Source organism: Podarcis gaigeae (genome assembly GCF_964106915.1).
Source record: "Podarcis gaigeae genome assembly, chromosome: 16".
Classification (NCBI taxonomy): domain Eukaryota; kingdom Metazoa; phylum Chordata; class Lepidosauria; order Squamata; family Lacertidae; genus Podarcis; species Podarcis gaigeae.
Genome location: NC_139693.1, coordinates 19,321,635 through 19,345,472, shown reverse-complemented (window position 1 = coordinate 19,345,472; position 23,838 = coordinate 19,321,635). Strand labels below are relative to the sequence as shown.

General features: G+C 42.6%; 2 protein-coding genes across 11 annotated transcripts in view; one reads left to right on the top strand and one right to left on the bottom strand.

The window, feature by feature from the left end:
- The window catches only part of LOC310834268 (acylphosphatase-2-like), a 32,784-nt gene that overhangs the window by 1,159 nt on the left and 7,787 nt on the right, over window positions 1-23,838 (top strand). For 2 of the 7 annotated variants that reach the window (XM_083717819.1, XM_083717821.1), the window contains exon 2: window positions 6,741-6,854. The gene's annotated coding sequence lies outside the window, so the exon portion shown is untranslated. Of the gene's footprint in view, window positions 1-6,129; window positions 6,855-10,542; window positions 10,917-21,308; window positions 21,527-21,719; window positions 21,809-23,838 lie in introns of those variants that run through there. The other 5 variants (XM_083717820.1, XM_083717822.1, XM_083717818.1 and 2 more) reach the window with 5 other exon arrangements.
- TOP6BL (TOP6B like initiator of meiotic double strand breaks) lies at window positions 22-23,835 on the bottom strand. Of its 4 annotated transcripts, none has more exons than XM_083717359.1 (16): window positions 19,966-20,078; window positions 17,906-18,050; window positions 16,739-16,792; window positions 15,317-15,417; window positions 13,590-13,673; window positions 11,434-11,489; window positions 9,487-9,558; window positions 8,061-8,113; window positions 7,479-7,607; window positions 5,938-6,075; window positions 4,302-4,423; window positions 3,962-4,072; window positions 2,963-3,061; window positions 2,194-2,317; window positions 753-1,021; window positions 22-150 (listed from the first exon to the last, which is right to left on the bottom strand). In XM_083717359.1, exons 1-16 carry the CDS (start codon window positions 19,993-19,995, stop codon window positions 97-99), a joined length of 1,641 nt encoding a protein of 546 aa, XP_083573485.1. In that variant the 5' UTR covers window positions 19,996-20,078; the 3' UTR covers window positions 22-96. The 4 variants fall into 4 exon arrangements, with proteins under 4 accessions (XP_083573485.1, XP_083573486.1, XP_083573488.1 ...); XM_083717360.1 differs by lacking the exon at window positions 19,966-20,078 and adding an exon at window positions 19,913-19,931; XM_083717362.1 differs by lacking the exons at window positions 15,317-15,417; window positions 19,966-20,078 and adding an exon at window positions 23,811-23,835.

Genomic DNA, 23,838 nt, shown 5'->3' with positions numbered 1-23,838 from the left:
GAAGGGAAGTGAGACCATCAATGATTTCCCCCCTTTTATTGGCCTGCACAGAAATTCCAGAATGCAGAAATACAATGTCCTCAGGCTGCAACCATTTCAGGATGTCCACTTGGCCAAGTTTGAGACCTCTTGTTTCCAAAAGTGATCATCCTGTAATACAAAAGTGAAATCAAATAAGGACATCAGAGGGAAGACTATTTTCAGATTTACACAGAAGCCTGTCCTACTATTATGTTCATGTTCCCTCTGAGTTCCCACACTCTGAAGTTACGGTAGCTGGGTGGTGGCCAGGGAGCTAGTATTGTTAAATGCAGGACCAGAGAGCCTTGCTTGGTGCTAGATAGCATGCCCTTTGATTCCCCATTGAAATCGTTCTTATTTTCCCAGCCTTTCCAGAATATTTTGTACATTTTTTTACATTACATGTTAAAAACAGGTTTTGACAATTAAGAGTTGTTGAAACTGATTCCACTGAAGATCTGTATTTACCCAGTTTTGAAAAGTGGAAAGGGCCTCTCAAAATGCCTTGCAAACTAGCTGTGAATACTGCTTCTCCACTCTTGGCCTTGTTTTGCAGATGGGTTGATAGAACTCGCTGGTGCTCCTCTGACAACATTTTGGGGATCTTTGGCAATTAACCATATGACTAGTGGCACCTACTCCCTACACTGCTTTCTTTTGGTTATTAACTGGAACTGGGATGGGCCTTTTCATTCTACTTCGGTTTCATGGTGCAATATTTCTTGACAAACCTGCCATAGATTTTCATTGCTTCGGATTTTCTTCACTGAAGGACCTGCAGACACCACCTGGCTTTTATCTTGGAGAGCACCACACCCAATTTTAGTTGGATATGAGAAGAAAGAGCTTGAAGAGGTGCATGATTCTGCTAACAGACTCTTGTTCTTTTCCTTGCTTTTAGTCACCCCAGTGACATGTGGCTCTCCTGAATCCTCCATATGGATCGCCCTGCTTCCTTTTTGGCTCATTCCACCACAGTCTGAATTGACAAACAGAAATCCTGCAGAACATAAAACCAGGGCAGGACACCCTTGGTGTTCATGAAGCCACACACTCAAGTACAATTTGTGAACCACAAACATGTACAGGTGCAATCAACAATGCTGAAACAACACAAAAGCTTATATCAACGAAACAGAACTACCATTATGCTTCTCTCATTCTTTAATTAATCTCATGTCACACACATGCAAAATTCACTTAGAGCATCTGGTGAGGGTCTGTTCTGGATTTCTTTGCCTTCTAAACCCAGATTTGCCTTCGCAGCCTTCACAGTCCCTTTGCCTTAGATGGAATTGTTCTCTGTTGATTTTTCTACAGACTTGCTAGTGTTACTTTAAATATTCTTACTATTTCTATGCTGCTTTTGAATTATCTTGTGATGGCTGTATTGCTGCTTCGAAGGTTCCTGGCAAGTCAAAGTTGACTTAAAATTTTATTAATAAATGGGGGCCACCCACCAATGCCCTTTCTTCAACTGGATAATTTCTTACTTACATTGTAACCCAATAGCTTCATCTACTGAAAGGTGAAGAAATGACTGTACAATCCCCCTCAGCCACCCCAAGTACACCCAAATTATAAATACACCCTGGTCTCAACCAAGCATAGTCTGTTCCTAAGATAATCAGCTTCAACCCTGGCTTTCAGTTGTCTCATCTGGATGCCTTGGGAGCCAAAGTAAGGCAGGTGACTAGCTGATGGGATGTTTCTCATAGGTTTAATCAGGAGTCCAGATACCATATATAACAGAGCTCCATATAATTCAGACAAACAAGGAGACTAAAGGTTAATATTCCAGACCTTTGATCCCTTCAAAATCCTACTTCAAAAGGACCTGAAGACATTTCATTCTCAACATCACAGTAACCAGCTGGTGCTAGGACTGTGTTTTGAGCATTATATAATGTAATTACTGCTGAAAATAACTCACTAAACAAGCTGCAGATTGTTAAGGAGCCACTACTGATTTTTTGTGTGTGTCCAAGGCCTATAGGGAAACCTGCAGCAGCATCGGGAGCGGCAGTGTCTCTCATCATCTAAACTCCAGGATCTCTGCCCTGCCTTTCTTTCTCTCTCTTAATTACATTAAGTACATCTGATAAAACAAATGCTTCAACAATGTACATTGGATCTCTGTCTTGACTTCATGCACACACTTTTCTGATGTACCTTTTCCTCCTTGCTCCAGCTGTGCAGAACTGACGTTCGAGCCCAATAACCTCTGGTGAATGGTGGGTAAAGGAAGGTCTGCACTAAGCAACCCTACTCCTGCCTCATCATTTTTAGGCAATGGCTGCAAAAGAAGAAAGGGACACACAATAGATCATAGAGTCTTAAGAGTTGGAAGGGACCCAAGGGTCATCTAGTCCAACCCCCTGCAATGCAGGAATCTCAGCTAAAACATACATGACAGGTGGCCATTCAACCTCTGCTTAAAAACCTCCAAGGAAGGAGAGTCAATAATGTAAGGGAAGTGTTAGATCAACAGTACTAGAACTCTCTCAGCAAATTCACTCTGCAGGCCTGACCTGAGAAGACATTTCATCTAGTCACATGTATCTTCATGAAATCAGTCACCATAGGAAGGACAAGTGAGGCTCAGATTGATTTGCCAAGCCCACTGTGAGTCCAGGGCTGAACTGAGAGCCCAAGCCCATCAGCAGACCAGGCACTCACAAATTTTCAATAAGCACACCCCAGGCACCCTCTGTCGTTGGGGGCAACGTGGTGCACCTGTCAGCAGTCATCATTAAAAGGTATTTCTCCACAAAATGGGCTAGACTGAGGTCTGAGCTAGATTCTAGAATAGATATTTTTGTGAAAGATTAACTCTTTGTTGCTAGTAGTTGCAACCAGCACTGTTCTGAACAGAAGATGGATGGAGATATCACAAGGATCTAAGGATGGCCAGCAAACACACTTAAGCAGAGAAACTTGCCCTTCTGGCGTCACATGCACTGCTACATTTCCACTGTTTAAGAATGACTTTGTTGAAGGTATCTTTGATGGTCACTTGGAACTTCTGGGTATCTGCAACCTACAGATAATTAAATATAAACACAGGGAAAGAGAGAAACAGTTGTAGCTTTTACTCTCCACGAGGGAGGAAGTGAGCATGTCACTTTATTATTATTCATTAGATTTATATACTGCCCTTTATCAAAAGATCTCAGGGCGGTTCACAAGGTAAAATGGACTCACTTAAATGGAGTAATCTGGAAGCATGCTTAATTTAACTTTATTCATTTATTCATTACATTTATTTCCTACCTTTCCTCCCAGGAGCTCAAGGCAGTACAGTATACATGATTTCCTCTACAACACGCCCCTCCCCCACCACACCATTTTATATTAACAACACTGGGAAGGAGGTGAGGCTGATAGAGAGAGTGACTAGGCACAATGGGGATTTGTATCCAGGTCTCCCCAGTCAAGGAACAACACTGTAACCACTACACCAACCAGCTTCTCGTTGCCTTTGACATGCTAACCACATCTTCCTCTCCTTTCAAGATTGTATTTTAACTCTGAGCAGTATAGCTTGAACATGTGTTTGTTTAATTCATCAGTTCACTTCCCTCTTCTTCCACATATGCCTTTCTAAAGTAAGTTCAAGGCATAAACCTTGAAAATCTCACTTCCTTATTCTACGCTTATTTGCACAGTTGTTACACCACCAATTCCAACTGCTCAGTGACATTTATTTTTTTTATGAATATACCGGCCTTCACCTTAGTTATAGGACAGTGTGTGGAAACAAAACAAGGACAAACTTAATAAGCTATATATTATAGACGATACAAAAACATAATAAAACAACAGTTCCACAAGGGGAAATTCATAAAATTCATCCAGACCACTCCCCCCCCCAAAAAAAAAGCTTGGTGGAAGAGGCGCATTGTAACGGTACCTGTAACATAAATCACTCTGGCCATACCTGCAAAGACTGGAGGCATTTCCTTCTGAACTCACTGTCAGTGCTGCTTGAAACTATACTTGAAATGGCATCTACCATGATGGGCAAAGACTGTGCCAGTTTCTGCTGTTCCTGTGAAGACCCAAGAGCATTGCATGGCATTTGGGTGTCTTACAGCCTATAAAAGTCAGAGCAAGATTTCCCTGTCCTCAGTCCCGACTCACTGCCAGCACTGGAAATCATACCACTTCTCCAGAGACAGATCTGTGACAAGAATTTGAAGATCCCCTACTCTCTGCCCCATGCCCCTCACCACAACTCTTAGCCTCAATGGTCCTTGTCTTCTGCAGTGAACTCTCACCTGGGACACTTTGTAATGCTGCTCCAGGATCCTACTGACCACTCCTTGGATGCAGCCTTTCACAGCTTGTTTGCTGCACAACAGGATAGGAGAGAGATGTGACAGGATCACTTGCCGGTCCCCTGCATCACACAAAGAGTGAAAATGACAAAGGATTAAATTAAGGATTAAATCTAGGTAAAGGGCAGTGGACGGTCAAGCTGCAAATATTATATGCAAAAATTAGTACAAGAGGAATGTACCAAAACCTCAGAGATCACAGTAAGGTATGCTTTAAAGAAACAAATACACTTTTTGATATTATAGAGACAAATCGACCTGACTGGCTCTCTAGAGAAGAACCAGGTAACAGGATGTCAGATAGGGACTCATGAGCTGTATACTGTTTGAATGTAGGAATACTTAGCTAATGAAAAGGTTGGACTTCCAAAATACCTACAAGGGCAATGTCTTTGTTAGGCCAACTAAAATGTCACAAAATAGTGTGCAAGCTTCTGAGTTCTCCAGAACTCTTCATCAGAGTGCTGGGGGAGAGGGGTTGGCCATGAGTCTGCATCTTTTAAGAGCCTTAGGTTGTAATGGAGGAGGAGGCAGGTTTCAGGTTGCACCAAGGCACCTTTGAGGAGAAACAATAACTGATTCCCCATCTCTGGGTGGACAGCTATTACTCAGATGCAGTGCTATTTTGCTGGGGGGACGCAGGGGTATGCATACACCTAACATTTTGTGAATCTAAGTTTTGCCTCATTGAGGGGCAGTATTTCAATATGAGTAGGAAAATGAGAGTACCCCTAAAACTTTTTTAGGGGAAAAAAGCACTGCTCAGATCTGTCTCCATTCTCAGGGGAAATATGCAGGTTCCTTGTGTTTATTAAAAATATAACTGTTAAGTGAAATGCTGTGCTTGATAAAAATAAGTCAGAAGAAGCTAAACTAGGCAGCTTTACCTAGCTGGAGCTGTTCCTCTCAGCAAATCCCCCAAAGCAGAAACTTTCATGGCAAAGACAATATCCTCCTCTTCAAATATGAAAGACTACTTTTTTAAACCATGAAAAAACAAGTAGGGGATTACACATTGATAATTGTATAATGATGCATAGTAAGGAATCCAGAACAATTGACCAGTATCTGTTCTAGGATCCGAGCATGTTAAGGGCCAAAAGCAGTGAAAAGCTAAAAGAGTGCACATACTTGTTTTGGCTCTGCTTCTCCAATGCCCTGGATTCTGAATCTGTGTGCATGCCCTTCTGCTCACAGCCAGTGTTGCAAATTATTCTTTAACTGGGCAGTTATTTGAGGGAAATGGTCTCTAAACCACTTTCCCCCGCCCTGGCAATTTGCATTTTGTCTCCCGCCCTGGGCTCTTCAGAAAGAAGGGCAGTGTATAAATTATTATTATTATTTGCTTTGTTTCTAACGACAACAGCTGTGAGGCCCCACTAAATGTTCTAAAAACCACATCCGCACAGAAGTTGTATTTTTAGTGTGGGGTAAACATGACCCTAAATTTCAGTTTAAATAATTCATATTCTCTGGCCAGTCTTCAGATGGCAGATCATTCCAAAACTCATATGGTACATTATTCTATTACACTCCCCAGAATAATGTAGAAATATAAATAAATAGCAGTGTGTACAGAAATTATAGACTGTCTTGTCATTAAACTGATCTGAGTAGCTGAGAAAGAGGAAGAGCAGTAGCGTTTGTTCCTGAGCATCTGAGTCCTGTTGGTGGCTGGTATGAAGCTTGTATCTGATATCAGGTTTTGCCGTATCTAAGAGACAGAACACATCACATGGCATATATAGATAGCACCAAGGATGAATGACTGTATCAAAGCAATTGGATGGTGTAAGGTAAACTAATTCCCCAGTATGTGCTTCACCCCCAGTTTTTAAAATACCTATCTTTTTGTTTTGAAACTCTTTAGTTTAACACCCCTGCTGTGCAAGATGGCAGATTTGAAGGCACTTTGAGGGCAAATGAAGACATTCCATCTTTGTACTTATGTCCACCCGCATATAATGATTGTGCAAGAATTTTTTAAAATATTATTTAGATTTGTATTGCAAAGCTATAAAAAAAAATCAAGTAGAGCCAGCATCTCTTTTTAAAAGGAGGTTGGAGCTCAGGGCCATTTGACAAGCCCTCAAGTCCCACCTCATCCTGGAATAGTCACATGTGCTAGTGAGGACGGATGTCATACTGTATAGCCAAAGCCCAAGTGAATCATCAAGGCAGGTTTTTTTAATGCTCTCTGCAGGAGGGAGACCACCTTCCTGTCCCTCTATTTCTCTAACCTGTTCTATGTTTCAAGTTGTTTACAGTTTAAAGAAAGTGGCTGGCCTCTTATGATCAAGCTGTATCACAAACCAGAAGTCAGTGGAAAGTTACTTCCTGCTCCAGCTGGCCACTGAATTTTTTTTACTCTGCCTCCAGGAGGACTTAACCCTTGCCTCTGTGCTCCACTCCTCCACTGACCAAGAAGCAGTGTGTTCAGTTTGAATGCAGAAGACACAAGCTCAAGCTGTGAAGCTCAGTGGATGGCCTTAGGTGAGCCACTCAGTTCTCTCACCCATACCTAGAGACCTAACTACATGTTATATTGGTCGCATGCTTCCTTGCATGGTCCCTAGTTTCCCCACCACCAAATGTGTTGTTGCATGAGTTTTCACCAAGCATGAATGCTTGTTCAGTCAAGTGTGATTATCCCTCAGGGTCCATTCCAGCTCTACAATTCTATTATTCCCAAATACTATCCAATCACGCTTTTCCGTGCAAATATCCATATGTTCTTCCTAAACCAGTGATGATACCCTATCAACCTTCTGCTTAATTTCTTTCATTCTAGCCAAATAATCCCTCCTTCTCTCTTGCATTTCATTAAAAACAACAACTTGCACTGGCTATTTCTGTTCACCAGATACCACCAGAACATTTTTCTTTTCTTACTTGTTACTTCTATGCATGAGTTGCTGGCAACCCTAAGTTACGGAGTTCTCGAGAGGGTAAATAGGAAAGTTGTTATTTGCACTGAAAATATAATATACAAAATATTTCTGCTTTCAGTCCCAGGGGTTCATGACATTCCCCAGAGAAGTTACATGGATAGCATATATTTTTCATGTTCACACTGGGCACAGGTAGTTGTGAAAGTGACAAATATATCATCTCTACCTTCTTCCCAATGGGGATCTGAATTCAGTGTTGCCTGATAGCCATATTTCTCCCATGCTATTAGACATGAAGGATCTTTAAAAAAAGAACATGATGCTTCCTTTGTGGAGAACAATACAGGCAGACCTGCTGGGTCATAAAGAAATATATATTACTAGCTAAGGAAAAAATAAGCAAATGAATGGTGGTATTATTACAGTACATGGGCGTAGCCCAGATTTTTGTTGTGGGAGGCAGGACTTGGTTAGGGTGGGCAGGACTTTTGTTGCAGGGGGTGTGGGGAGGGCAGAACCAACATGATTGGTCAGTTAGTTAAGTATTTTTATTGTTTTACTTCATGGGGGGGCAGCTACACCTATGTTACATTAGACCTGCAAACAGTGAACCTTACTCCACATAGATTCACTTTGACCTTCCACTCACTGATCACAGCAAAGGATACAGAGACAGCAGCTATTTGTGCTGGCTTGTTAGGGTATGGTTTCTGGCAGGGACACAGGGAGACAACAGGCATGAGCCTTAGCTCTCCACTGAAGCCTCTTTCAGCTACCTCATCTGGAATTAAGAGGCAAATTGGCTCACCAGTCATGGGGTGGATTTTGTCACAAGATGAAGGCACATCCCTGGCTGCTGACCTGGTCATACACACAAAAGAAAGGGACAAAGGGGTTTAGGAAGAAAACAAGGAAATAGCAGGAGGAAGGCAAGACTGGCCATGGGCTAAACCAGCTTTCTCCAACCTAGTGTCCCTCAGGTGTTTTGGACTGCAACTCCCATCAGCCCCAGCCAGCATGGAGGGCACCAGCTTGAGGAAGGCAGGGCTAAACCATCGTGTTTTCAGGCCACATCTGACATCCACCTGCAGCTAACAGACCTGTACTGCGTTGACAGTTCAGATACTTTTGTATCAATCAGCACTCTATTAGGTTTGTGACATCTGTGAGCTAAACAAATTCAAATTATGCAACCAGGAAAAAAAACCCACATTTTGTGACTGGTTATAATTTGCTCAAGTTACACAGACTCACATAAATTTCATTAAAACACTGTAATTTATTTTTGAGCAAACATACACGGGATTGCATAGCACCTTCTTTTTGTCACAGGCTACGTTGTACACACACACCACTTTGTGTAGCAAAGCATGGTGAAAATCTCTTACAGTCAATAAGACAAGTGTAGCCTGCAACAAAATGTTGCAGTGTATTCTTGTTTTCTAATGGGAATCCTTTTGTTTAGGGTTTCAAGCCATCCAGCCTGCCTTGGCGCCCTCCCCCACAATTATCCACTCAGAGTCCCTTAATTTTCCATGGCCACCTGGAGGGCATCTGAAGATATATTTAGGGGGTTGTGGGTATATGGCACTGTCTCATAGGTGCCTATGGCAGGTCCCACTTGGCGGCTAGCTTTGGTTTTTCTAAGGTGCTTGTTTGACAAAAGCCAGGGATCCTTACTACACAACCAGCTCTCCGCACCCATGTCCACCAGGTGGCTACACAGACTGCTTATGAGATAAGGTGTTCTCTTCTACTTCTTTTTTTAAAAAAAAAAATCTCAGCCAGTATTTTTGCAAGCAAATAACTGAGGTGCCTAAAGCAGGGCTTTGTGACCAGAAGATTAAGGAGATGAAGCAAATATTCTGGCGCCCAGACTCCTTCACCCTGCAGCAGCATTGCTTAACCCTCTCAATGTCTGGCATTCATCCTAAATTCAAATTCGGCCAGCAATGGAAACTTACTAAGGTCACCTACAACAGTGCTCTAGCAGAGTTCCCGTAAGCTGACACGCGGCTTGTACAAAAGAACTTCCAGTCCATTGTGCCCAAAATCTTTTGGCTCCAGTTGTGTAAAACAGGAAGAATAACAGTTCTGTCCCCTTTTAATCTTTTCCTCGTGCCTCGTACAATCCCAAACATTCCACTAGTGTCCCTGAATCCCATCTCCTTTATTAGTGCTCAACAGTAACTGCTAACTGCCTGCAGTACAGACCCCTTCCTCCAACTCCTCACCTCACAAAGTGATTCCCTTCACTCAGTAGTCTTGTCCCACCTGGCAAACATGTGGCAGCTCCCCTCTTTGTGCTAGCAGCAGAAGGAATATATATTTTGAACAATCACAGCATTTGTTTTGTTTTGTTTTATCATGAAACAGAACACCAATAAAAATAAATAAACAAGACCCCTTCTACACCCTTTCCTTAGCAACCAATGCTCACAATTTTCAATTAGCACTGCACACATTCTAAAAGGAGCAACACAGAATATGCTGCAGCATGACCATGTTTTATGACTGGGCCAGTCAATTTTTAAGAACTTTAAGGCACTTGAACTTTAGGGATAATAGCTTGGACCTGGACACCATATCCATCTTTTGAAGGGGAAAGAGAGAGACAAATGGAGATAAATAATATAAATAAGTGGGACCTACAACATGTCACAGAATAGAGTGCTACCATTTAGGGCACTGAAGAGAAATGAAACAGCAGCAGCAGATTTGCTTTGGGTTTTGCTTTGCTTTTCAGATTCTCCCAGGATTGGAAAGCTCATTAGCTTTCAGTTATAGAGAGTGCAATATAATTATGTTTAGAGTCTCTGATAGTTTCAGGACCTTTAACATACAAATTACACTGGGGTGTATATGCTTACAACTTCACTGCTGATAGCCACTTGCCAAAAGTGAATAACAACTCCTCCCTGAAAAGGAGCTAACTAAATGCACTACTGAAAACACTCTGACCTGCAGACAAGACATAGAAAAATCCAGAAGTATCTGTAAAATGTGGATTCTGCAGTTTTTTCTTATGGACCTTTTCTTTTTAAGCTAAAATAGAGAATCAAAACAGCTCTCCCTTTGTCCTTTATATTCAACAAAATGGTGCGTGAGATTTTAGAGGTATTGATAAAAGGGAAATGAAGATTATGTTTTGAGATTAGGAACAAAAATTCTAACACAAACAATTTATGTACATATTGTTGCCTTAAAATGTTGCTAGGTCATTCTTTTTCTCAATTCAGATCAAAGCTGGTATGGAGCAAAACACATAAAAATGTAGTATTCTTAAGAAATGACAGGATAGTTACGGATTGTGGCTAACGTTGTGTGCACACTTCACAAACCAGCAGCAGGTGCACAATGGATGCAGAGTAAACAGGAGTGCGCACACAGCCTTAATGTTAAATAAGAGCCTGTTCAGCCTAACACAGGCCACACTGCCAATTGCCAAATCATTGGCAACTTATTCAGGGCAGTTAAATTTCAGACTCTTCTGAAGCCATTGAAAGGAGAACAGGACATCCTTTGTTCTTGGCACACACTGAGTAGGAACTGACAGCAAAGCCACCAGGACAGACCTGCCTGCAGAATTCAACACGGGCAATTCTGCAGACCAAATGAGATTGATAGAAACTCTCACAATCTCTCCTGTACTCAAGGAAAACCTGTAAGTACGTTGGCCCTAAAATGTTTAGTTTAGAAACCATATATACATTTGAGATTGAAGTGTGCCTGTAGGCTTTTGAAGTGACAACAAAAGACAATAAAGACATCTAGGTTTAGCAGTTTGGACTTATGCTGATGAAAGAAAGCCCCAAGTACCTCAGGATACATGTTTGGGTTGCAATCCTGAGCAGGAGCTGCCCTGCTAGCAGGTAAAGGATGCAATATTGTTTTTATTTTGGGGGAGGTGGAAGTTCAGGTCCCTTGTAGTATCATACAATGATTATGCTATACAGGTCATGGTTAACTCAGTCATGGATAGCAGGTGTTTCAGGTATCTCCCACACCAATAGAGAAAAGGCATGCCTCAGCTCTCTTGTTGCCAGGCCAGGGGCTGGGTTCTTTCCCCCCCTTTTCAGCAGGCGTGATAACTATTGTTTCATGTCAACTGGAAGAACAACTGAACCTTATAAACCTTTTACAGCTATCAATATTACTTTGTGGTGGAAACATTTACTCACTTATAAGTCTCAGCAGAGATTGAGCCATTCACTTTTACACAATAATGAAATTTTACCTACGGAGCAGAGCAGTAAAGAATTCAAATTAGACTCAAAACAGCAAAGAAACATAGGAAGTGGCTTTCTATCAAGACAGACAATGGGTCCATCTAAGCTCAGTTTTGCCTCTTGTGTCATCTGGGGGGGGGATGGGCAGGGAAGATCTGCATCCCAATCTGTGCTAGGATGGAGAAGTGCTGAGAGACTGCAGTGCCCATGGTAAGCCAGGCAAAAAGCACAATGTTTTAGTAAAGAAGGAGTGAAAATTAATAAGGAATATGGGGGCTGTGATGGAAGTTCATAAGAAACAAGGGGAAATGAATAAGTGGTGAAAAATAATAAAAATAATTTGTAATGGCAAGAAATACTGGCTTCTACCATGCCCAACCTTTGCACTTCACCCACCCACTTTTGCACTTCAGCCATGGACACTTCGACATGTGGCCCCAGAGGGTTTGCCACCTGTCAATCCCTGGAAAATGTTAACCATCCCTCGTCTACACTGTCTGGCAGTAGCTCTCCAAGGTCTCAGACAGGAGCCTTTCCCAGCCCCACCAGAAGATGGCAGGGACTGAACTTGGGAACTTTTGCATGCATAGTATACTAAGCTACAGCCTTTGCCTGTAAGACTGGGTAAGAAGAAGAGATGGGATCTCCACAGTAATCAATACATTTGTAGCTATAACTAAGTACAGGGGAGCCATACGAAACACAAAGTAATTTTACATCCTGCAGTATAACCTACGTTATATTTTCAGAGTTTAATTTGAAAATGTTGGCAAGTACCCGCCCCCCCCCCCGCCTTTCCTGCAGCATAGTGGGTGGGCTGAAGGAAGAATACCTCTCAGAAAGTGCTATGTTAGTCCTCAATCCTGACATTGGGAGGCATGGCTTCTGAGTTGGAGATATGGCTTCCATGAGGTTCTCATCCCCAACAATCTCTACTTTTACAGAACACACTTAGGCTGGTGCACATTTGTTTTCAGTGTCTAGGTGGTGTGTTGACTGGGGGCTGGGAGTAATACTGAAGTACTAGCTATGTCTCTCCCCTTCCTGCTTGTTCTTTTGTCAATCAACCTACAGCCCTGGTATATTCCAGTTAACTTTGCACCTGTGCTTACTGGCATGCTATCATTAAGCAATCACTCAAGAAATGCAGAGTAAACTTTGCATGAAACCCAGAGTAAACAATAGGTTTACATGCAGACAATGGCTGTGAGCATGCCTAGTTCTGTCCACTTCACACCCTAGCTCTGCCAGCAACCAATGAAGCATGGCAGATGTGGCAGGCACTAAACCCATTTAATCTCATTCCCTTTTAAATACCTTTAGACACAATGTGTGTACACACCAAGCCCCATGTCGGCATTCTTCATATTGTATAAGAACTGCAAAATATTCATTTCCTCCCTTGTATGAAAATAAAATGAATAAAATCAAGTCAAACAACATCGGGGGGGATCCTAGCACACGGGTAGGCAAACTAAGGCCTGGGGGCCAGATCCGGCCCAATTGCCTTCTAAATCCGGCCTGCGGACGGTCTGGAAATCAATGTGTGTTTTCACATGAATAGAATGTGCTCTTTTATTTAAAATGCATCTCTGGGTTATTTGTGGGGCATAGGAATTCGTTCATTTCCCCCCCAAAAAAATAGAGTCCAGCCCCCCATAAGGTCTGAGGTACAGTGGACCGGCTCCCTGCTAAAAAAGTTTGCTGACCCCTGGTCTAGCACCTGGACTGCTTCAAAGGTCAAGAATGAGAACTATCCTCTTATTCAGCTCCTTGAACATCTTCCTAGCCCCCCAACGCAGCACCCCTGTTTTCAATCAACAAGACCAGTTCTTAAACAATTGTTCTTCTAATGATCAGCTTGCATAGTTCAGAGGTAAAAGTAAAGGAACCCCTGACTGTTAGGTCCAGTCGTGGACGGCTCTGTGGTTGCCCCGCTCATCTCACTTTACTGGCCAAGGGAGCTGGTGTTTGTCCGCAGACAGTTTTTCCGGGTCATGTGGCCAGCATGACTAAGTTGCTTCTGGTGAACCAGAGCAGCACACGGAAACGCCATTTATCTTCCCGTCGGATATTCTACAAAACCAAACGCAGAAGTGGAATCTTACTGTTGTGTGTGTAAGGCTGATCCGGTGGATGAATTGCTTCAATGCCAAACAGTCCTCCTCGATAGCTCCAGATTTCTCATCAAGCTGAAAAGCCACAAGATGCACCATGTTAAGAGCCCCTTTCCAAAAACTTTGCCTTAAAGCTGTATTTTATTCTGTAAGCTACCAAAGATCTCAATTTATTTCACGTCACTGCTTTGCGTGGCCATCAAATCCTCAGTTTCAATTTAGAGACTGAAAACACTGGTGAGGGAAAGGAGAGGGCATGCAATTCTTTCTTTGTTACTGTAAAGCACTTTAAGCCAACCAGGACCTGTGAAATGCAGCACTTTATATTTCAAACAAACAAGACTCCCGTTTCCTCTTACTGTCTGTTTTGTGAAATGTGGGAACCAATAAATTTTTAATACAGCTGTTTGCACATGGCACAACCCACTCCCTTACATAAGAGAGACCGTGCAAGGGGATTTTTTTCACTCACCAGTTAAAATTGGAATCTAGGTCCTTGAACCTGTCATTATGCTGTAAAGAAGAATCAGGCCACTGACTTTAACTTTGGGGATAGTTGTAACAGAAGAACTAATGTGCTTTACATTTATGGTGGCGGTGCAGGAATAACTCCCTGCCTCCCAGCAGTTTTCTGTGGATTCTAGGCATCTATATAGCCCATTTTACTGTACATATGTTCTGGAAAACACTGTGACAGCAACGGCAGTTTTGGAGCAGGTTTCAGTTTTGTAGGGCAGATAAGTAGGGCTGGTCTACAAAGCTGTCCCACCTAAACATCTCTCTGAAGAGAAGGCAAGAGGCCAAGATACAGTACATGAAAAAGGGACAGCTGCAGATTGCCACCCTCTCACAGTTGTGAAGACTGGCAACATAAAAGCCAGAGACTTTTGGAGATGTGAGTTTAGAGGCCCAAGACTCTTAGAAATGAAAACATGGACTTAGACTATGGTTGTTTAAAAATCAAAACAAAACAGTTAACATCACCTCTAGTTTAGCCCTCAGTCCTCTGCAGGAACAGAGGTCACATATTTATTTGCAAGCAACTATTAGTAAAAAAACTAGAGAAAACTTTCAAGTTCAGGCAGTTGCCAAAAAAACCAACAAAAAAACCCCCCAAAAGCACTAGCAAACCCTCCTGGGGCATGATCTTTCAGCAAAGAGCTATGAAGCTTTCATTGTTACATGGAAAGATATAACACCTTGCTGTTAGATGCAGTTGCAGTACATTTCGAACCAGAGGCCTCACAGGAAATCTAATTGAAATATTGCAGGCCAGATCTTATAGGGTATCAGTGTTTGAGGAAAAGCAGCAGCAGGGATTTTAGAGAGATTTATAGCTAGCAAAACTGCAGACAGGCCAATATGTCCTCATAATTGTTCACAGGGCTGGCATCGATATGTCCAATGCCATCGCATGGGTTGTCCACATTGTGCACACATTCCCATTTACACTGCATCTAGTGTGCTCCAACTGCTAGTTTGGGAAGAAGTGAACACAAGTCATTAGCCACAATCCATATCTTTCCTGCAGTTTCTAATGAAATACTGCATTTTGATGTGTTTTTCACCATCCTGTTTTGATCCAAATTGAGAAAAAGAACAACCTAGCTGTGTTTTAAGGTGATAATATGTGCACAACCTAAGGTATCATCCAGGCTCTGCAGGATAATTTGCACCAGGTTTGAGAATTAAGGGCCAAGTCCACAAAAGAGTCTAACCTCAAAGGAGAGTTGAAAAGGCATGATGTCTATACATTCATGGGGACACCCCCTTCCACTCAAGGCTTTGCTCTGGCATAAAGGCAGCAAATCTTTCATTTCTGCAGGAGGGAAAATTACTAATGTAAGACAAACATTGTAAGGCCAGCAAATAAATCCTGTTCTCTGGATGAAACTATGGTTAGAAGACACGGAACGGAGGTTTGTATGTAGCTGTCCACAATACATCTTCCTTACAATGACTCGGGGATGGTGGAGACCTTTTAATGTCGGTTCCAGTTACTGGCTAACAGGAACCCAGCATTAACAGTGAATAAGACTGGTACTGGCTTTTCCCCTAATGGTGCTTAAGGCATAGGGACATGACCACGACAGTATATTTGGGAAGATTTAGTGACCAGTGGTCAATCTGCTGTCCAGGAGCTAACTGGTGATGGGTACCGGTAATTTCTTTTCACTCTTTATCTTTAAACAGGGCTTTGACCAGGTAATCTTTCAAACCGAGGTCTGTTCTTTACAGAAGACTATCAGGCTTCCAAAGTAGAACACATAGCCACATTCAGTCTTGTGAAGGGAATGGGTGGGGGGATGGAGCACACATTCACACAGTTGGCTTCTTAATTATGCTTAACAGGAAGCCAGTATTATGTTTGGACCAGTAAGCGCTGAGTGAATTTGCAATATTAGGACTCAGGAGGGAATCCCTATGTCTGACTGATTGCTTATAGCAATCTGTGGCTTTGCTCACTTGCCTGAAGCATCCCAAGTTACTGTTCTGTGGGTGGTGGTCAGGATTGTATGGGTCAAGGGAGGGGAGGTGGGTGGTCCTGTCTTTGGGCATATGAGGACTGAACTAAGTGGCCTTTTTTAGTCTTTTTACAACTCTGGCTCTAAAATGAAACTAACAAGGTTTATATTTAGGATAGCTTTACCATGTTTTATTAGTCTGAAGGAGGAGACACAGATAAATCCCAGGGGAACACTGCTGCTCTTGCTGCGCAGAAACTGTGAAATTACCTGGCACCAACTAACTTCATTATGGGAAGAAAAGCAACTAGGCATTAAAACTCTCCCACACTGATGTTAGCATAGCATGTGAACAATTTCCTACCTAAGGCCATGGTTATATTATGTGGAGTAAGGTAGGACAGGCCTGAACTGATTTCACAAGGCTCAACTTGTGATTCCCCTCACCCCGTTTCAGACAATTCATGCCCCCCTGTAGTCTTCTCAGAAAAGGTAAGAGATTGCCCCTGCCTCCCTCTGCCATAAATTCAAGCACTGCCTGGGCCTTCTAAAGCTACCTGTAACTTAGGACATTATTATGGGATGCAAGCCTTAAGCCTGAGCTGTCTCCAAGATTAGGAAATCTACAGCCACAATCTGGAACCTTCAGACATTGGTAACTGAAAGGCTATTTACCTCTACACATCTGATCACTGAGAAGTTTGTAGCAGAAGTCACCTTTTGCTGAAACTGCAAGGAACAAACAAGGGACAACTTTTATTTACTGTATTTTATTTCAGATTTCTGTTAAGTTCTATGAATAATGACACATCAAAATACAGCTTCCAGACATGCGGTCTATTGCACCAAAACCACCAAATAGTCTTGTGGCACCTTAAAGGCTAACTCGTTTTTATTATGCCATATAACCTTTTGTGGATGAGAGCTCTCTTCATCTGATGCATGAAGTGTGATCAGGTGTCAAGGGGAAAAGGCAAAAGTCAGAGTTAAATGGCAGCGGAATGCAAAAAGTAAGGTCTGTGACAACTCAGTTACAGCATAAATGTATGTAAAATCTGCTTCACGACAGCAGTAATAGGAGATTCAAGACTGGTTGTAGCATGAGGGAGAGTGAGTACCTCAAGTGGTAAGTGCTGGGAGGACAGGACTATGTGTGCCAAGTGGCCTGCCTTGCACCTCTTAAGCTAGCTTCCTGCCTATATGTACAGTGGTATCTGGGGTTAAGAACTTAATTCGTTCTGGAGGTCCGTTCTTAACCTGAAACTGTTCTTAACCTGAGGTACCACATTAGCTAATGGGGCTTCCCGCTGCCATCATGCTGCCACCGCACAATTTCTGTTCTTATCCTGAAGCAAAGTTCTTAATCTGAGGTACTCTTTCTGGGTTAGTGGAGTCTGTAACCTGACGCGTCTGTAATCTGAAGCATCTGTAACCCAAGGTACCACTGTACAGTGAACAATGCAGACCTGTAGCCAGTGTTCTAGTAAGATTTAACTGCCAATCAAGTCAGCTTTTTTGTATGAAATAGGAGGGAGTGACTTTTTGTCCTTTGCTCCAAGCAGCAAAATGTATTGGGCTGGCACTGTGATGAAAACACAAATCAGTTTAACCTTGCTGAGTAAAATTACAGTACAATGGGAAAGCTGGAAACAGTCATCCAAACTATTGGTAGTCATGCAGAGGGCAAGAGGGCCTGAAAATGGTTGTTCGGGTGGGTGGGTTATTCCTAGTTGGTAAATATGAGGGCATTATCAAGTTCTACCTGCCTTCTTTTTTTACCCCTCTGTAAAATATAGACATTGTAAGAGTCCTTCTTGAAGGCACCATTTAAACTATACTCACTAGTAGTAGTACAGTGGGAATGATGCACATGCTGGAAAGAATCTTCAATGTCCACCGAAACTACAAGTATCCGTTCTAATGTGGAAAATCCCTCTGCCTGTTTTTCCTTTGCATACCGAAGGCGAACAAATAGATATTCTAGAATCTGAAATTGGAAAGAGCCTTGTGAAACATGCAATGAAACATGTAATCATATACACAAATTCTGTCCTGAAAGAAGAGTGTGGACACACACTATCCTGTTCTACTAATTTGAGCACTGGCAGGATTGAAACCACCACCTGGAAATGGGATGGCCTGGTGTCATGCCCTAAAAGATTCAATGGGATTACAGGCAACTCTGGGTCCAAGGCGGCATTCAGTTTCTCTTACTGCTACCACACAATTCTAGAATACCAGTGTTACTCCAAGCTTTTCTTTCGTCCCAAGGATTGTGGTATGATTTTTTTACTGTGTCTATTTTGAATTTCCAATCAGGGTTCTTTCTCTAAAAGGTTTGAAAATCAGAAATAACTATAAGGAGGTTTTATTTTAGGATAGAGGTCTCATCCAGACGAGTTCTATATAAAGGTTATCAGTCTTAGAAATAAATATCTGCTACTGGGTTTTTTTCTACTTTTGCTTCCTGAAACTGAATGGATCAGGCGCTCTTAATCCAGGAGTAAATTCTGAAATCTTGGCTGGGGAATCACAGCAAACCTGGAGGGAGAAAGTCCTTTGGAAGAAAACAGCTTGCAACAACAAATGTTGTCTGTCCTAGGGGAAGAAAATGTTTGGGGAAAACACTGGCAAAGTATACTGAATAGCAAAGCCTTTCTCCTCCAGCAGCCCTAGATTCTGTAATCCCTGGCAGCAAGGTAAAAAGTGGATTAGAATGTATCAGGCAGCACCACTGCCAGCATCATTATCTCTTCACAGAGTTTTTCCCTCAGGTGGGAGGTTTCCAAAATGCCTCGCATCAACTGAATGTCTTTGATTTGGCCCCTAATGTTTCTCTACATGATATACAAAAACCCCAGCTTTATTTTGACCATTGAAGATTTTGCTCAACAGAAGGTTCCCTCAACCTGAAAGCCACAAGGCCCTGAGCAATATACATGTGTTCTCAGTGGCCACTAGAGGGTAGAATAAGAGCATGTACATCAATTAAGCATAGAGGCTATAATATATAATGCTGACTCTGGGGCATGTTGCTTCACAGGTCAGATAAAAAGAAATTGTATTCAGATGCAATTATTGTAGTCTCCCCCACTAAAAGATGCTGTTCAGATTATCTGTTTTGGTCTTCAGCACTAGAACACTTTGGCCATGTAGGTTATACTACCCAGACTTTACAGAAAGGGAAATTGAGACATTAAATGAAGCTAAAGTTAAATCCAAGCCCTTCTTTGGAGGGGGTCATGTGCTTTAAATGTGCACCAGATAAGCTTTAAATGAATGATGTGGATTTCAGCTAGAAATTTAGGGAAATGGATAGTTTCCATTGTTATTTAGTCCTGGTGCCTATCCATGCAGTATATCCCTGAAAGGATGTGATGTTCTCTTTTCTTTTTCTACCTCACAGATCTGTGGGGAAAGCCCATTATGTAAATTTCAACAAACAAGGAAAACCCCTGACCCCAAACTTCTGCCCCCTTCTTCCACAGTTCTTTCCTCTACCTTCCCTCCCACGAGCTGACCTCAAAAATTTAGGTCAACTTGTTGCTCCCAATGTTGTTATCACCTTGCCACCTTTTCTTCCTACCTCAGGCCAGGCCTGCCATTCCCCACCCCCCATCCCAACACCACCTCACAGCTACAAGCCCACCGGCAACTCCTTGGTTCCCAGCACCCTCAACAACCTTCCCATCCTCATCCACACACATTTTGAGGCGGTGTTTGTGATACTTGTGAACTATGAGGGGGTTAATTAGCAAGGCAGAGAGAGTATGTGTGCGTTAAAATTAGCCCCTCATAGCTCACTACTGTCAACCCCCCCCCTTCTTTTTTCACTTGAATCCATCACACATTTCAACCACATGAAACGCCTTCTCGCCCCATCCCAGGGGGCGCGCGCTCACCGTGCGAGTTGCCAACGCCACGTCCCCCATGGCTAGGCGCGCGGCCGTCTCTTTTCCCGCGCAAAATTGGACACCATTCTCCCCCCCCCCCCCCGGGGACAGGAAAGCGCGCCCTCGCCAAGCGCGTCCCCGGCTCCTCCCTCTTTCAGTCAGACCCGTTCCGTCCCCCTCTTCAAACCCAATTTCTCCCTTCACACACACCCATCCTCCTCCTCCGGGTACAATAACGATGATGATAGTAATGATGATTAATCTTTACTGACCCTTCACGTCCACTCGCTTTCAACCCTCACTATGCCTGTAACTATATCGACCAGTCCTTCGATATTGCTAAGTTTAGATGACACGCCGCGGTTATAATTACAGTATCTCCATTTTATGTCTCTCTCAGGAACATTTTCCCCCGCCCCCCACTCTAGCAACACACTTTTAATTCCACCTCTAGCCTTATATTATTATTTATTGAATTTATATACTGCCCTATACACAGAGGTCTCTGGGTGGTTCAAAGAACAAAATCAAAATGTTGTTGCTGTTGTTTAGTCGTGTCCGACTCTTCGTGACCCCATGGACCAGAGCACGCTAGGCACTCCTGTCTTCCACTGCCTCCCACAGTTTGGTCAAACGCATGCTGGTAAAAACCATAAAATATATAATCAAAATAAAAACAATAACCCAATAACACACCACCACCAAAAAACAACAACCAATCAACCAAAAGCCTGGTTAAAAGGGACTTCAACAGATACCCCCCCACCCCTCCTGTCTTTAAAGACGCTTTGTCCTCAAAAGAATTGACTAACACCCCCACCCAGGAGCTCATCAGATCCAGCAATTTCAGTAACACCCACTCCAGATTGATTGATTGATTGATTGATTGATTGCATTTATATCCCACCTTTCTCTCCAAGGAGCTTGAGGCATCCTACCTGGTTCCCCTCAATTAATCCCCACAGCAGCCCTTTGAGGTAGGTTAGGCTGAGACCGAGCGACTGGCCCAAGGTCACCCTGTGAGCTTCATGGCCAAGTGGGGATTTGAACTGCAGTCTCTCTTGGGTCCAAGTCCAGCATTTTAACCTCTGCACCAGCGGGCTGTCTTCCTATATACAATTTCCAGGTTGCTGGGTCTGTGCTCATCGAAGCTGCCCTCTGTCTCCCCTAGTACACAGCCACTTTTATCTCCAAACTTACATTTCATTTTCCCCTAATCAGGTGCATGTCCAAAGTCTGTTTGGGGGGCCTAATCTGGGGTAAAATGGTAAAAAAAAAAGCTCAACAACTTCAATCCTAAAAAACGGCTCAATAACTTTGGGGTAAAATCGTAAAAAAAGCAACAATTTTAGTTGGCCCTCATGCGTGTTCACTTCATCAAATCTGGCCCTCTTTTAAAAAAGTTTGGGCACCCCTGCTAAACACACCTACCGACTCCTACCACATTCACATTATTCAAATTACTGGGTGTACAGACATTGGTTTCCTTGCCAACCTTGTTCGATCTCCTATTTTCCGCCCCTAAAGCTAGCACATTATGCTGCCCACCCACGCCCCTTCAAATGGCAAGGTAAGGAGTTTGAGGTCAAACTTGTTTTGGTTGAAACATAGGGTTCCTGGCATTGAAGGGGAAAGTGGGTATTTTTTCCCAAACCTTGTGGAGGAAACAAAATGGGGCAGTGAGGGTCATTGATAGAGGTGTGCTAGAAGGAAGGGTGGCAGAACTCCAGGACTTTTTTTTTCAGGTCAGAAGTAATGGAGCTGTATGCTGAAGCACCTGGAAAGTGAATGCATCTTTCAAGTTTGTTTGAAACTAAGGAAGTCAGGGAATGAGGGAAATGATCAAGCAGAGGTTGGATACATCTTTCCTTTTCTTATATGGGGTTCCTAATTCATACTAGTAGTTTAAATGGCAGCAATTCTTTGCAAGGTTGTTTGCATTCCTAAGTAAAAGCTAAAGGCTGCAATTCAGCTGGTTGAAGATCTCTGTATGCTTTACAACCTGAGCCTATGCAGTCTGAAGTAAGCACCACTGAGGTCAGTGATATTTACTTCCAATAAACTGTGGATAGGATTGCAGTCATGCTGATCTTCATGCATTAGATATTCATTGAACGTGTACTTCTGCTCCTTGATGTCTGTGTATGCATGCATTTGGGATCAACACAGCTGTCTGCATTTTGGAGCTCTCCTTGGAGGTTTGGTTATGGGGCCTGACATGATGAGCTCCTGCACTTCAAGATTAACCACTGCATCACAGAGAGGGAATCTCAAATTCATTAGTTTAGGCCAGGCAGATGGCTTCTGTCTGTAACTATGGCATTTGGGATTCCTAATTTTAAAAAGAACAGGAAAAAGGGTAATATCTGACTTCCAAGGTTGACATGAGCACACAAATCACTCATGAAGCTGTTAGTGTCATGTGTACCATATGATCATGCATGCCAACCAGGTGCTGCACCCATTGTTCCCTGTAACAATGCAAGGAATCTGGGAAGAAGGTGTTTGGATTGTGCAGGTGCAGGTGCCTGAGATAGACGATTAAAATGTATCGGGTTGACCCTGTTAATTGCAGCATTCTTTCAGAGGGCTAGAAACAGGAATAAAGAGGAATAAACAATGGGCTGGATCATACATAATGCCAAAACATTACAGAAAATAAGCCCTGAACACATAATATGTGCTATGTGAATCCTAAATAGGAATATAATAAAATGCCTTATACCAGGTTAGGTTAATTGTCTGTTGAGAGCAGTAATGTTTACTTTGACAGCAGCCCTCCAAGGTCTCTTGAGTTTCAGAAGCAGTGTTGCCCCCTGAGGTTTTGCTGTGTCTCATCATTACATCTTACGGTATACAGTAAACTATAAAGCACCTCAAATTGGTTATTTACCCTTCCTGCTATGTCAAAGCAGCAGGAAAAGAAGAAGGTGCAAATGTGGCCTAAAGAAGCCTGGCATGTCCCCCCCCCCCTTTAAAACTATGGCCTTTATTGCAGACTGTCACTACTTCATAAAGCAGAAGGGACACTCCTTCTTTCATAATGCATAGAAATAGAACCTGAGTCTCTCTTCTATTTTGCATTTTGATGTGGCAACCCTTCATGAAAGTGCCATACATTTCCATGGGGGTTGAGTTTGGCATGGCATGTTCTGTTTTTCTGTGTGTGCGTGTTTTGTTGTTTTTTGTTGTTTTTTGTTGTTGTTAACGTATCATGGGTTACAGTTATGGATGGGTACTAATCTGGTTCAGTTTTATTTTATTGCAAACCTACCTAATTTGTACTTTCCAAAACAATATGCAAACAAAAAAACAGCTATCCTTCAAAATCCACACTTCAATAAAATAATGCGTGTCAAATGCATATATTAGGGGGAAATGTGCACAAAAATGTATATAGTAGTGAAAATAGTATATAAAATGCATTGTTAGGGAAAATTGCTTGAAAAATGTGTAAATCAGACAAAATCTCATATAAAAATATGTAAGGAGAATAGTACACTACTAGTCGGAAGCAGGCTAGATTGTTGTCCTTTTGCCTTCCTAATGTTGTTATTTTTGTCCTATGGATTACCGGTATGCACTGGAGCAAGGCAACCTTGCAGGCAGGGTTGAAAAAATGTCAAAATCCTAGGTGTTTGAATAAAATGTTAGGCACCGGAGGTATTCCTAACTCTGCTTGCACAGTAAATGTCACCTGTAGGTACAGCATCCAATTGTAACACGAGATCAGGTTCCTTCACATTAGATCACACCTAGGAGAGGAGAGTTGAGGACCTGATTTATGCTTCAGATTTTAACCCTCTCTCTCCCCCCCACAACCCTTTTGCTAGGGGCTTGAGGATTCTTTGTACCTGTCTGGCTGAAAGATGAGAGAGACTC

Bases quoted from the DNA above. Each gene is read 5' to 3' on its own strand.
- TOP6BL (XM_083717359.1), bottom strand. From the start codon at position 19,995: ATGGGGGACGTGGCGTTGGCAACTCGCACG. The intron at 6,076-7,478 runs GTAGAGATGATA...TCTGTCTCTTAG, and splicing joins AGATCCCCATTGGGAAGAAG to ATACGGCAAAACCTGATATC. The intron at 151-752 runs GTTTGTCAAGAA...TTTGTATTACAG, and splicing joins GCAATGAAAATCTATGGCAG to GATGATCACTTTTGGAAACA.